Source organism: Gadus chalcogrammus, chromosome 14, assembly GCF_026213295.1.
Source record: "Gadus chalcogrammus isolate NIFS_2021 chromosome 14, NIFS_Gcha_1.0, whole genome shotgun sequence".
In the NCBI taxonomy this organism is placed as follows: domain Eukaryota; kingdom Metazoa; phylum Chordata; class Actinopteri; order Gadiformes; family Gadidae; genus Gadus; species Gadus chalcogrammus.
This window is the reverse complement of record NC_079425.1, coordinates 3837531-3852057: the sequence shown is the minus strand read 5'-3', so window position 1 is coordinate 3852057 and position 14527 is coordinate 3837531. Positions and strand designations below refer to the sequence as shown.

The 14527-nt window shown below is 43.8% G+C and overlaps 2 protein-coding genes and 1 long non-coding RNA gene across 6 annotated transcripts in view; 1 reads left to right on the top strand and 2 right to left on the bottom strand.

The window, feature by feature from the left end:
• Positions 1–7316, top strand: part of tp53bp1 (tumor protein p53 binding protein, 1) — a 21893-nt gene extending 14577 nt beyond the window's left edge. The window contains exons 24-27 of the mRNA XM_056608014.1: positions 5200–5294; positions 5452–5648; positions 6174–6310; positions 6967–7316. Coding sequence (XP_056463989.1) covers positions 5200–5294; positions 5452–5648; positions 6174–6310; positions 6967–7187 — 650 coding nt within the window. The 3' untranslated portion in view covers positions 7188–7316. The remainder of the gene's footprint in view (positions 1–5199; positions 5295–5451; positions 5649–6173; positions 6311–6966) is intronic.
• On the bottom strand, positions 160–4072 carry LOC130403373 (uncharacterized). Of its 4 annotated transcripts, none has more exons than XR_008904096.1 (7): positions 3419–4072; positions 3105–3304; positions 2931–3002; positions 2605–2838; positions 2302–2405; positions 2035–2105; positions 160–1944 (listed from the first exon to the last, which is right to left on the bottom strand). It is a non-coding gene; the product is annotated as an uncharacterized LOC130403373 (long non-coding RNA). The 4 variants fall into 4 exon arrangements; XR_008904098.1 differs by having other exon boundaries at positions 3479–4072; XR_008904095.1 differs by having other exon boundaries at positions 3105–4072.
• tubgcp4 (tubulin, gamma complex associated protein 4) lies at positions 7170–14527 on the bottom strand. The gene is made up of 18 exons (XM_056607687.1): positions 14347–14527; positions 14076–14204; positions 13705–13827; positions 13482–13535; positions 13324–13380; positions 13124–13203; positions 12747–12948; positions 11969–12134; positions 11461–11585; positions 10424–10474; positions 10229–10334; positions 9807–9914; positions 9437–9581; positions 8895–9072; positions 8628–8762; positions 8300–8416; positions 7683–7822; positions 7170–7483 (listed from the first exon to the last, which is right to left on the bottom strand). The coding sequence occupies exons 1-18, from the start codon at positions 14422–14424 to the stop codon at positions 7477–7479; spliced, it is 2001 nt and encodes a 666-aa protein (XP_056463662.1). The 5' UTR covers positions 14425–14527; the 3' UTR covers positions 7170–7476.

Sequence of the window (14527 nt, the reverse complement as noted above, 5' to 3'; positions counted from 1 at the left end):
TATCGTGATTTTGATTCTGCGTCAAAAGGTCAGAAAAACGAATATAATCGAGTAGAAAACGTATGGTTTAACCAATCTTAATCTATATATTTATTTTATTCATTCAATGTCTTATAGAAAATCTGGTACTCTTGTACATTATTTTCCAATGATGTTTTATTGATTTTTTTTGTTAAACAAAGAACACAGCACAGATCTTGCCAAGTTACAAAAAAATTGGATACATCAACACATATTTGGATCATATCATAAGCATTCTTTACAATGGAGTCATGTCAAGGGAAGAGAATAAACAATCTATTTATTTGTGAAAACAAGGTGTGGGCGTCCTTTCTGCAATAGCTCAACAAGATCATTAGGATGATAATCAAGAAAGGGTTGCCATACATCATAGAAAGCATTGGTGTTACCTTTTAAGACAACACTAAGACGTTCCATAGAAAAAGCCTGAAATGTTTCTCTGTACCATTCTGTAATCGAGGGTGGCTTCTCCTGAATCCACTGGAACAGAATACAAGGCCTTGCTAAAAGCAGAATTTTATACAATAAAATCAACTGTCCAGTGGGTAGAGTGAGCTGTGCCGTAGGTATACTCAGAAGGAACAAAGCTGGGTCCAATGTATTTTTTTTTGAAAAATTGAACTAAGCTCCCTAGCGACGTTTTTCCAGTATCTGGATATTAAACGACATTGCGAAATACAGTGGTAGTAGGTTTTTCTATTTCTTTAATACACTTAGTCAGAGGGGAGAGTTCTCAGGATTAATTTTTTGTAGGAAGTGAGGAGTACGCTGCATTCTGTGTAATATTCTATATTGACTCCCCGGAGTCTGTTGCATGTAAATATTTTCTTAGCAGACATAAAAGCATTGTACCGGGCCCCTGTGCTGAGTTCAACCTCCAAGTCCTTTTCCAATAGGTTCCTCGCTCTGTCAGAATTAGCAGAGTTAAAGGCATTAATTTTCCATAAGAGAGAAAGACATTTCTTGTCATTAAAGGCATTAAAATTAAGAACGAAGCTTTCAATAGGACTTAACATTGGTTTATCATTCGGTAATTTAAGATACGATTTTACAAAATGCCTCACTTGGAGAAAACCAAAGAAGTGGTTACGTGCTACTTGGAACTTATTTTGGATTTGAATGAATGACATGAAATTACCGTCTTTAAATAAATCAGAAACAAATCTTGGGTCCTTTGAAAACCAATCATCGAAAATGGTCACTCCAATGCCTGGAGTGAAAGCTTTGTTCCTAGTTAAAGGTTGTAACGCTGATGAAGACTCTCTTCGGCCAATGTGTTTAGAGATATCACTCCAAATCCTAAGTGTGTCAAGCATAATAAAGTTATTTTTAACCTCTGCTGGGAGTTCACCTAAGGCAGTTGAGGCAAGGCTGAAAATAGATGGAGGGGCGCATCACCAAGCATCCAAAGGAGGCTCCCTTTGATGTAGAAAATATCTAAGCCAACCTGATATTATACGGGCGTGACAAGCCCAATTGTAGTATAGAAAATTAGGGAATGCATGACCCCCCCGTCTATTGGTGATTGCAATATCTTCATCTTTATTCTAGCTTTCTTTCCGTGCCATATGAATTTCGACAGATCGTTCGATACCCAAAATTACTTTCCTATTGATCTTTAATGGCAGCATTCGCATGGAGTACAATATCCTGGGAAGTACATTCATCTTAATTAAACTTATTCTACCCATCCAGGACAACAGGAGATCAAACCACCTGTCAAGGTCACCTTTAATCATAACGCGCTTTAATGCGTCCATTTGTAAAAAAAAAGACAAGATTGCGTTAACGCTTAATTGGGTGCCAACTTGCCCAGCCCTAGTAGCCTATTTAATGGACGCAGGCATGCTAAACAGGCATCTCCATGGCTGGATTTCCGACACACCCTGTGTGAAACCACCTCAGACAGGCATCACACGCAATCTGAAAAAAAAAGGCAGCATTAGGCTGACTTATAAATATGTGCAGGTTCATAGGGGCTGCGCGCCAATATTACAGTATAATGCTACTTACCCAAGTAACGTTTTCCGTTTTATCAAAGGTGTCTTCCTCCCCACAGAAATGACACAAGTCACTCAAGTCATCTACGAATTAAGATAACTTTTTTAAATAATTTGAGACACGGGAAGGGATGCAAAGTCTAGAATAATAGGGTTAGGTTATATTATCCCTAATCCAGCCACTTGGTGTAGCGGTAGCACTCGCGACCGACACGCTGATGAGGCGGGTTCAATCCTCTTATGAGGAATGCGCGTCGATTTAAAGATTTGAAGTGCTTACCAGATCCAGTCATGATGGTGGTGGCTATTTCCCCTCCTCAGGTCATATATGTTTGATGTCGGGAATTGTAATGAGCTTGACCCTTCCAGGAGGTGTTCAGCAAACTGAAAGTGTGAGATTGAGCCCATAATTCACAGGTCCCCCAATACGTGATATAGAATATCGATATGTAATTTTTGCCATGTCACATAGCCTCGGCCTACTTTTAAAGCAAACTTTGTTTTGTATTGCATATATGGTACATAGAGCATCCTGACCATGAAGAGCAGTGCTGGTTTATTCACCAAGCCAAAATTGACTAACCTCATTCACAAACTCACTGCCCTGATCTGTGAGGATGCGTTGTGGTGCAACAAACCTGTAAAAAAAGTTGATGATGCACTGGGTGACCACCTCAGCACTCTTATTGGGTATGGCATAGACCTCTGCCCATTTGGTATAGTAGTCGACCATGACACACATATACATGTTTCCATCATCTGATGGAGTTAGTTTTCCAACCAAGTCCATCCCAACTAACTCAAGTGGGTGGTCAACCTGAAAATCACAAAATGTATATCATTGTTATCAAAAAATAAGCATGGTTGTTGTTTACAAGTATTCAGTCAAATGAAAGGCTTAGTACATACATGGATTGGGATATATTCTGGCTCCTTTTTAATGGAGAGCCTGGTGTATTGTCATTTAGCCCACTGTGAAACCTGATGGTTCAAAAGCAGACATGGGAAATGCAGTCCAGGAAGCAAGACAATCTATGGATACGCTCAATATATTATACACTCCAATCAAATAATTCCATTTACCCATTTATCCAAGTCAACCCCCAATCCAGGCCAGTAAAACCTGGCGGTGACTGAATATTTGTTTTTTTGGGTTCCACAGTGGCCTCCATGAGCACTATCATGAAAATCCCAAAGAATCTGATTGGCCTCCTCCGCGCCAACCAGAACTTTCTTGTGCACCTCCATTTCATTTTTCGAAGATATGTAATACATTGTATCACCTATTGAAACAAGGTTGTTGTCAGTAGCCTACAAGAAACACGTCCTTTTTTCTGTTAAGCTATTGATAAGAGCAGGAGATCAGGGAATTGTTTTTGAGGTAGGCATATCGTTACCATCTAGTAGGAAATGGGCGAAGCGCCTTCGAATGATATATTTCTGCTCCTTAGAAATACCTGGGGGATATGAGCCATCTCTTTTGTAGTTAAGCAGCTCGATATACATGCATTTGTCAATTTCCACGAATCCAACATAAATTCATGTAACAAACAAGTTTCCCAGATCATGTACAGCCTTGCCATCATAATTTATACACTTCGCACCCGTCGGAATTGGTTAGACGCCCTCTTCAATTAGGCTACAATCACATACGCACTACAATTATATTATTATCAGCAACAACCGCCTACGGGGACCAACACGCTACTTCCTTAGCAAAACACGTTAAGTCACCTGTTTCCAGCAACTCAGCAATGTCGGCGCTGCTTTACTTCCTGTTTCGCCGGATTAGTGTATAGACGCTGTCCATTTCCGCTCAGCCAGACTAGCAGTCAATCAATCAGAGGGTCGGCAACATGGACGACGAGAGACTGATTGTCGAAGTGGAGCAACATAAAAAAATGTATGAAATAAATCATCCTTTTTATAAGGACAATGTCAGAAAGGACAAACCCTGGCATTTAATTGCAGTAGTTTTGGGAGTGGAAGGTGAGAACATTAGGTTTAGGATTATCCCGTGATCTCGTGTGAATACGGCTGGCTCGCAAGGCCGTTACCCGCCCGGTGGAAATTGACGCAGGGCAGAGTTCGCAGCTGTTCCGCGGAAATCAGGCGTGAGTGTGGCCTTACCTTAATAATCACCGGCAGGGGACGCACACCCCGCTGCTCCAAGCTCCGGTGCGCCCGGTCAATTTTGATGCGGCTTTTAACGCCGGGAGTCGCTTCCAAACCAAGCACGGTAGGCAGCCAAGCTTCGAAGAAGTGGATAGGGTTTTTCCCTCGGTACCTTCTTTCAGATTGAGAACACAAATGCTATCCCTCCTGCTGCGGTTCTCCATATCATTGGCCATCAACTTAATTGTCTTCTCTGCTTCAGCGAGCCTCCCCTGTATCCTCCACATCCGACACTCTGCCTCGGTAATGCGTTTTGATTGGCTTACCAGCGTAGTGGATTTTTTTTCCAAAGTCTCCTTGAATTTGGAGAGTTTCTCTTCCATCATGTCGCCAAAGTCTTGAGTTACCTCGCGAATCAGAGCTGCGGTGTTCATCGTCGGGGAGGATTCCTCTTCACCTGCCCCGCCGAGGCGGAAAAGTAATGGCGAGCCCGATTTTTGGCTAGCAGTTGCAGAGGTAGCCATTCCTCGTGTTGATTTTCGTCCGTTTCGACATCATTTGTTGTCAAAATTTCACTTTTTCCGCCTTCCGATTGTTCTTACACTACTGAGTCAATAAAATTTGCCGAAATGGTAGCGCTAACTTGAAATAAAATATAATTTAAGACGAGTGGAAACACGTCTTCTAGCCAGAAATAATCGACACGTGACGTGACCCCCCCCTTGTACATTATTTTCGATCTGAACATTTTCTATTTGAATTTTTTTTTAATTAAGGGGACATTTTGTTGAGAAATACTGAAAAAATCATGATGTTTTGAACAAAAAAAAAAATCGTTTGAATTATCGTGATTTCAATATTGACCAAAATAATCGTGATTATGTTTTTTTCCATAATCAAGCAGCTCTATGGGTTACCCAAAACGTCACTGTTGGAGTTTGTGGATGACATGTCACACTCCCGCAGTGTCGTTTTGGTTTTGAATTCCCTTTGACGCGGGGGCAGGACAGCAGACCGGTCTAGCTGTTGAATATCTTGAACGTGTTGCCGTGTTTTTCTACAGAGTACGTGCAGACGGCCCCATATAACAAAGGCTACACCGAGTCTCAGCTGCAGGCAGGGGGAGGTTTCGTCCTCCTGGACTTCAACGAAGAACAGGTAACCCCTAATGACTTAGTATTGTGTCCCCTAGTGTGGACTAGTTCCAGCCGGTTGGCCAAGTTGTCTGTTCTGTATCGGGGGATTTCCCCCGATACCAAAGGGAGGCGGGAGTTGCTAGTTGAACTCCCGCCTCCCGTGTGGTGTCTCCTTCCAGTGCAAGGCGGCCTACCAGAGCCTGCTGATCGCTGACCAGCACTGCCGCACCAGGAAGTACCTGCTGTGCGTGGCCAGCGGCGTGCCCTGCGTCTCGCACATCTGGGTGCGCGACTGCTGCAAGGACAACAAGCTGCTGAACTACAGGAACTACCTGCTGCCGGCTGGTGTGGGCCCCGACGAACAGATCGTGGAATGGTGAGAACAGGGTGGCTTGTGGGAGATGGAGTTGTTCATCACTTCATCAGATCACTGACATTTCAGATGACTCTCGTGTCACCAATGTAGAATATTACTGTCAATGTTTACCTCAACGATCTACATGAACATCGTGTGGTAACAACATTGCTTCTCATATTGTGCATACGAGTAATTCACGCCTTAAATGCGTCTTCTGTGTCCTGGCACTTAAAAATAGTACTTGGCATCGTGTAGCCTCGTATCCTAGCTATGTTTGTTGTATACAGGTAATGGGTTAACCTAGCAATTATAAGTGCTCTGCACTCGTTTCTATGAACATCCTTACTGTACCGACAGTGATATATTGTTTCTCTTTCTTCTGACAAATGTACTGATTGTAAGTCGCTTAGGATAAATGCTTCTGCCAAATGTAAATGAGTAATGTTTTCTGTACCATTTCCATTTGTTACTGCCCTGTAGTAAAACTAGAAACTTTGTTTCCAGACCGGGATGATTAAAGTCCTTCCGCTCTTCTCTTGCCAGGCACCCGCGCTGCAAGCCCTTCGAGGCCCTGAAGGTGCTGCTGGTGTTCGGGGAGTCAGAGGAGCTGTGGGTCCAGCTGCTCACCCTTAGTGGAGCCCTGACCGTCCGACACTACCAGGCCGAGAAGGACGGCTCCGGTACCACGACCACCACTAAACAGACGCACAGCACACAATGTCTGAAATGTACTCGGAGGAGCAATGTTTTTTTATTTGGAAAAGCGTTTCTTTCATACTAGTGACATTAGCTGTTTTTCAAAAGCTCAAAAGTAGCTTAATATCTACTTAACTATTGTACACATTTATTAAGATATACAGTACGATATTCATGTTGCGTTCACACTGATCATTTTGATTGACTTTAGTGATTTGGGCTGCAAAAGGCATGACTAGGCAACTAGGCATACGCTTAGTTTTTTTTAGATTATAATAGACAGTTATAGCTGTCATGATCAGACAACTGTTTAACACATTCCGACAATGGAGAAGGGGGAAAGTGGACCGGAATAAAACGATTTACAGTTAAAAATTATCTGCATTGGTTTGGTTTCTCTTGTTGAAACATTCTAGGTACGATTTTTTTATTCAACCAGTAAATGGCTACAGTAGAAAAGAAAAGTAGTTTAGGTTTGAGGAGTGAAACACCCTTTCTCTATTAACAGTTGGAACAAGTGTATATCGCAGCATTAGTGACTTGTATCCTAAATAACAATGACTTATTGTGAACCCATATTGTGCTGCTGGATTACAACACTGTCTTCATAGCTGACGTCGTCCATTGCCTCCGTTATCAGACATCCCTGCGGGCAAGTTCGACGTGGTGGTGACGGACGGAGACTGCCCCCTGCCGGTGGAGAAGAGCGCTGCGTCCCAGAAGCTGCCGCTGGTGTCCGCCGAGTGGCTCATCCAGAGCCTGATCTGCGGCGAGCGGCTGGGCTACCGCGGCAAGCCCCAGTATCAACATGACTACTCGTCGTCAACGACAACAACATTGTCGTCGTCCACTTCATCGTAATGACCCGTTGAGGGGTGGGGGGTAGATGCCTTTTAATCGCGGTGAATGTTTAGTAATTGTTTCGATGCTTGCATGCCTCTGTTGTATATAATTTTAATCTGTCGGTTTTTATGAAATAAAAGAAAACGAGACAGTTTCATTTTATCGTTTGTTTATTTTACAAAAAAACACTTCCATTGTTTGGGTAATTTAAATACAGTTTGTACAGAACGCGGTTAAACAGTTTCAGTTAAGTGCTGATATTTACAACGTGAAGGATGCAGGGTGATTTCCATCTTCAGTCCCCTGTTCAAAAGCTGCAATGAAAAAGAGGTTTCCTTGAATAAGATGACAATTCAATATAAAAATATTAATGTTAAGCATGAAAGATCAACTACATTTTTTTTTTGTTAACCTCAATATCAGGTTAGTAATCTTTGAAGTACCAGCGCTAAAGCCTTTGAAATCGAAACCCAGTGTCAGCCGTTTCATGCTACTCGGACCGGGGGCCCTTACCTGCCCAGGGTGCCCCCTGACTGGGTGTAGTACTTGTTGTAATCCAGCCTCAGCAGCAGCTGGGCCAGGTCCGAGTTGATCTGGTGGTTGCGTACGCTGGACAGGATCTTGAACAGCAGGAAGGACTGCCGGCTGAAACCCTGCACAATATACCAGACGGGAGAACCACACATTAAACCAGACTCTCTCAGTGGGTGTGGATTGAAGGACCCCCTAACCCAGACTAGGGCTTTCACTTTTGCCCAAAAATCATATTCGAAGTTTGTTTGTTTATTAATATTTATTAGTAATATTTTGACCATTAAATGCCTTCAGTAAGACCTGGATTGGGCTTCGCGAGGTTTGTTTACCGGCGTTGCTATGGTTTATTAGGTCTCTAATAAATCGCTGTCTAATCAATACTTCATTCACCGCCTCTTCCGTGGTCATTACAATATTATGAATAGACTGCGTGGGGTTCTCCGACGTCCCTCCCTCTTGGCCTGCCCATAACAGGTTTGAGTATTAATGGCTGCCTAACATTCGTTTGAATTTAGATTTATTTTTTGATATTCAAATTATATCCGAATAACGAAGTTCGGAGTCAAAGCCCTAACCCAGACCCCCGCCCCCCCCACCTTGACCAGGATGTCCAGCTGGGCCGCGCCCCTCTCGTCCAGGGGGGCCACGTTCTGACTGATCAGGGAGCAGAAGTTCAGGCACAGCTCCAGGATCTCGTTCAGGCAGTGGAACACCTGCAGGATTTAAAAGACACACGCCACTCATGGTCTGACCATACTGAATCCACGACACACGCATATACACAGGGCTTTACATTTACATTTAGATCATTTTGCAGACGCTTTTATCCAACGCGGCTTCGAATAAGTATATTGTCAGAAGAAGAGAAACGATATATCGCCGTCGGAGCAGTAAGGGCGTCCATCGAATGCTACAGATGCTCACCGGCTTCAGCAGGATGAAGGACTGGGCCAGCAGGTTGCTGAGGAAGTGGTCGTGGGCCAGTCGGATGCTCTCGAAGTCTCTGGTGGAGTTGATCTGCTGGAGCAGCTGCGAGAACTGAGACTCCAGCACGTCCACCTGGAAAACGCACAAAAGAGAACCGTCATCCAATTCCAACTGTAACATGTTCCTCTTGATAAAGTCACAGGTCATCACATGACCAACCGTATGAATGCAGATGCGCCCACTCTACCACGTGCCTCCCCTCACCTGTAGGTAGTACTGCAGGTTGTCGACCAGGAAGGCCATGTGGTTACGCAGCCGCGACTTGACGGCGTCCGTCTGGTTGGACTTCAGGTGCTTCCTCTGCATCTGCAGGGCCCAGCAGTGCTGCAGCTGGGACTGCACCCTCCGGACGCTCAGAAGGTAGCGGAAAATAACGTTGTACCTGGCACCACGGTGTAAACACAATGTCAGACAACGGCCCGCTTTCGATCGAGGGAAGCCGTTTCAGGCTTCACCGTACTGGCGACTGTAGTAGTGTACGGCCTTGGGCGGCAGTAGTTCAGGAGGCAGAGTGGGTTTACTTGTAACCAAAGGGTTGCTAGTTCGATCCCCGGCTCCTCCTAGCTAGTTTTGATGCGTCGCTGAGCCAGACACTTAACCCTAACTACTCCCGACGAGCTGGCTTTTGCATTGCATGATTGACTACGCTGTCCTTGTGTGTGTATGAATGGTTGGATCTCTCTTTGGATAAAAGCTAAATGCCCTTAATGTAAACGTAAAAGGTTGTACTGAGTGGGAGTACTGACTTCTCGAGTACAGCCGGAGTGAAGAGGATGTGGAGAGGCCATTGGACCTTGTAGGCCAGGCCCAGGGCCGCCCAGCCGGTGGGGGGCACCTCCCGGGGGGAGGAGTCCTGGGGAGGGGTGGCCCCCTCTCTGGTGCCTGTTGGGTCTGGAGGACAAACACAGAGCAAAGGCAAAACGGTTAGAACAGTAATGGCCACTAGAGGGCGCCAAACGATGCTGCCCTCTGGAGGTTTAGCTGGACTAAAGCTAGACCGCCTTAATGACAGAATCTGATAATTGGATCCCTTTCTTGTAATTTCAACCTAATCAACTAATCTTGGATAACGTCTATCTGAAATGAATGCCCTTAAACAATAAGTTGTCAACAAACCTTTGCCCTCTTTGCCTTGGTAATCTATGGTGAGGTGTAGAAGGGGTAGGAGGTTGTCATCGTCCAGTAGAACCTTGTGTGCCGCCTGCTGAAAGGCCACGTTTACATCTGAGGAGAGGAAACACAGTTAGACAGAGAGACAGACAGAGAGACAGATGATGAACCGCAAGGGGAATCTCTCCTAGACTATTAAATTAGTTAATAATATCCCAATTTTTACAATTTAGTGGACACCTTAATTAAAAGCGTCGCTTTTAATAGTACATACATACGCAAATAGCAATTTGCTTAAAACTTGGTACAATGCATCTCTCCTTGCTCTAAACAAGGTTGATTTTTTCCCTGTTTAAGGTATATTGAAGATGTAAACACATGATGTAGCATGGTCAGGCTAGCATGTTCAGACTGTGATCTCAACGCACCGTGTTCAGTGACGGCCGTGGGAGGGGTCTTCAGCATGTGCTGTGCGTGGTCGATAAACACTTGGTACAGCTCCCCACGGCCCAGCAGGTAGAAGTCCTTGATTATCTGCACGCAAATCAATGAGGTTTCAATCTTAACGGTAACCAGAACAGTACACACCAGCACAACACCAGTGGATGGGACAGGAAACCCACCTTGAGCTGTCCCAGTAGGTCGGACTCTTCCACCATCAACGTCCAGAGATGCTGTGAATCAACATATATTGATTAGAACCAGGCAATACTGACACATTTATGCCAGTATTATCAATGACCAAGTCAATAGGTTTTAGCCAAAGCTCACTAACATCATAACAGCCATAATACTTTTACTTCACAAATAATAAAACATCAAATATTCGAAGAAAAACAGTGCTGATATTAGGGGTGGGAATCTCTTGGCACCTCACAATTTGATTCCGATTATGAGGTAAATTATTCGATTCTAAAACGATTATCGATGCAGCTTGATGCAACAAAAAATTGTATGTACATTTCCATGCGTAATTTTCAAAAATATATGTATACATCTGAGTTTGCTACTCAAGAGGTTGACATCAACAGATGAATTAACTCATCTAATATTTTAGGAGAGAAAAAACTTTTGTCACAAATATAACTTTCTATGAGCAATGCAATAATCAATGCAGCTTGCATCACAAAACAATATGGAAGTATGTAAAAAAATAGGGTTCCGTTTTCTTTTCTTTCTAATCTTTCTTTTCTATGTCATTAAAGAAAAAGCTGCTCTTGAATTAGAAGGAGTTCTTGTGTCTAGCTGTGAGTTTGCGTACATGCTATGCGTAGGCTGAATCGCAATCGTGTCAAGACAAATCAGATTGGCCAATACACACTGAAGATAAATTAAATAATTGTAAAATTACTAAAATTATCCCTCTCTGGCGAACAGAATGTTGCAGCAGGCGAACAAATAATTAAAAAAAGTTTTTTTTCTTTTTATTAAAATTCCCATTATAAATTTATCTGCATCGAGACGGAATCGTTCTAGAGAGAATCGTGATGCTTCGAAGAATCGATTATTTTTCCCACCCCTAGCTGCTATGGTGACGATGACCAAAAATGAACATGGGACCACATGGTATATAGACAGACAAAACAGACATCTATGATATGTCGCCAGATTGGCCGACTCCAACAGTAATGGTCAGGGTCAGGGTCAAAATAAATCCCACCTCAGCCACGGTGCTCCTGATTCCGTCGATGAGATTCTCAAAGTCGACGAGGCTGAAGAGAGGCTGCTGTTTGAGTCGGTGCAGCTCCGCGGCAAACAAGTCCTCCTGGTGTTTCAGTATGGAGCCTGGTAGAACAAACGCAGGCAAAATGCACTGAAAATTTGTGATCGACCGATACATCGCCGATTATTCTTATTTATTTATTTTTTATATTTTTCCCAGCATGATTTACAGACAGTTCAATAAATGTTAATTTTTTAGACTTGTAACATTTGTGATCATCATTGTGTATTTTTTCTGATGTAAAATGATGTAAAATGATGGGAGCAAAAGCAGTATCGGCTCCAAATATCGGCTCAAGAAAATCGGTATCGTCGTATCGGTCATCGGCTAATGCTGATGAAAAAAGATCGGTATCGGCCCTGAAAAATCCATATCGGTCGATCCCATAATGTAATGGCGATGGTAGAGTATCCTATTTTACGCTCATTACAACCCGAAGAGCTACCTGCTCTGGACGGGCTGTGGTTGTGGTTCTCAAACATCTGCACCGACTCGCCCACAAACAGGATCTTCTCGGCCACTCGGACGGGGATGTAGGAGGGTAGCATCTCCACGCGCAGGGAGAACTGCTGCAGCGACGGAGCCAGCATGTTCTCCTCCTCGATCAGCCTCTGCATGGGAGGACAGCAGGTCTCTATAGTAAAAGGAGTCTGAGAAGACCTCTTAAATCGGTCTGGCAGTGAGGCAAGGCATGCACATGACTGGCAGGAGCTCCATTGTGACCATACAACAGCCTATTCCACCCTGATGCCAATTACTATGGCTGTTGTTATTACAATTTATTTCTCTCTTTCTTATTGTTGTTTCTTTCTAATGACTTGTGTGTACCCCTGTACGGGGACCTTGAGTGCCGAGAAAGGCGCCTTCAAATACATTTATTATTATTATTATACTATTATGCTCTTTACAAGTCAAGCCATTTTTAATGTAATCGGACTGATCAGTCTGACAATGGTCTTGGACCGAAACGTCTCATATTGAAAGAGATTTTTCAGTTTATCAGGACATGAATGGTTTGTACCCTGGTTTACACATTGAATGTTTGACCCCACATTATTGAGCAAGATGTCTAACCTCTACCTGACCATTATTAGTATGCAAACCAAAAACAACAGTCATTGTATGTCACAATGGATAACAGGTTTTGCTACATTAGATACAAGTCAACAATAAGGTCATGTTGTGGTGTCGTTTGGATTGTTTGATTGATCGATGGTTCTCACCAGATCCTGCAGTTCTCGGAGCTGCTTGCCACTCAACCCCCCGATCCCCAGGTCCTCCTCCTCCTCCTCCTGATTGGCTGCGGCCCCGCCCGCACTGGGCCCCTGCTTGATGTAGAACTCCTCGCTCTGGTCCAGCAGGAGGCCGTGCAGCATCCACGCCGCCAGCTGCTTGTACATCACCCCGTGGCAGACGGCCAGGATCCTGCCGGCACGCACGCAACGGGGCGTTATGTTTACAACTCATCCTCGAAAGGATTATAATGATACACAAAAGCAGAGGTGGATGAACGTATGAGAATGAGTCATCACTCTTAAGTTAGCTCCATTACATAACATCGCACGCACGAGCGCACGAGCAAACACGCATACACACTTACTTCTCCAGTGCCATGCGGACAGGAGGAAGGCCCCCACAGCTGTGCTTGTATACCGTCTCCAAAATCTGGCAGCCATGAATCTGCAATTATAATAAATGGACATCAAGCCAACCATGTTTTTTTTTCCGTTGCCTTTCTCTTCCACTCGGTTGTGTGAGTTGTGCTTAGCAAGAGAGTATAAGAGTATAGAGTTACTCTACCTTCTGTGATTTGATTGTCTCAACCACCACCATCACCGAGGGAAACAGCAGCTGGAACTAAAACAATACAGTTCAACATTGTGAGTCAAACACTGTCATGAATAGGGATTTCAGAAATAATAACGGATCACCCGGATAATAAACAACCCAACCGTTACCTGATCCAGCATATAATTCACATGGGATATCGTAAGATGTGGGTCTCCGAGAAACTAAGACACAAAGCACAGCGCACATTATGCATTAATAAATTGCAATAATTTACATACAAAAATTTGGACGTATATTTATTTTAGAAGTACCATTACTACGATGAAAAAATTTGGTTGATGTATGCAAAAATATGATTGGATAATATACCACTATTAGGGACTTTTATACCTCCTGTTCCAGGTCCAGCAGGGCCTGTCTGTAGGGCTGCAGCATGGTATCAAGTCCAGTGCAGAACGCTCGCAGGTAAATCCCATTGAGTCCAGCCTGGCTGGGAGGGTTGCTGTGATGCTCCTAGGAACCATCGTTCATAGCAATGTTTCAAGGGTTCACATAAACTACAGTATTTATGTGAGAGTATCGGCAATGGTATTCAAAGTTATCGCAGAATAGTTTCCTTTTAAAGTAGAAGCCATTCCCACCACCAAAAGAGCAGTAATTCAAGTAAGAAAGTTACTGATTGGACACAAAAACGATGAGGAAATCAAGATGAAGATCAGGAAAACACAACACTGAACACAATGTGTTTAGCATGGTCTCACCTGTTGGTGCACATGTCCAGTGTGCTGCTCTATGAACTCTGTGAATCGGATGTAGTCAGATCCCAGTTTGCAGAGGCGATTCAGGACACTTGCCTCACTGGGGTGAAGGAAGGGGATGTCCTGGGACACCTGCATCCAGAGCAAAGGATCCGTTTATGTCAAACCACACCAGTTGACCTAATGTGCACTATACACACACTATAAACACTAGGATATACACTAACGTTCATGCACATAACAAGTAGCAATATGCTCCAACAAATGCCTTCACCTGCAAGCCCGTCCTTTTGTTCCAAGTGAATATGGACCCGGGGTATCCACTTAACGCTAACAGAAGTTCGTGAATCATTTTGAGTCAGCGTTGTATTAATACATTCATAAAGTAAAGCAGCGTTTCTCGAACGGTCGCTAACCCATCAAAAGTATCTGGTCGCACTTTACTGACGTCACCG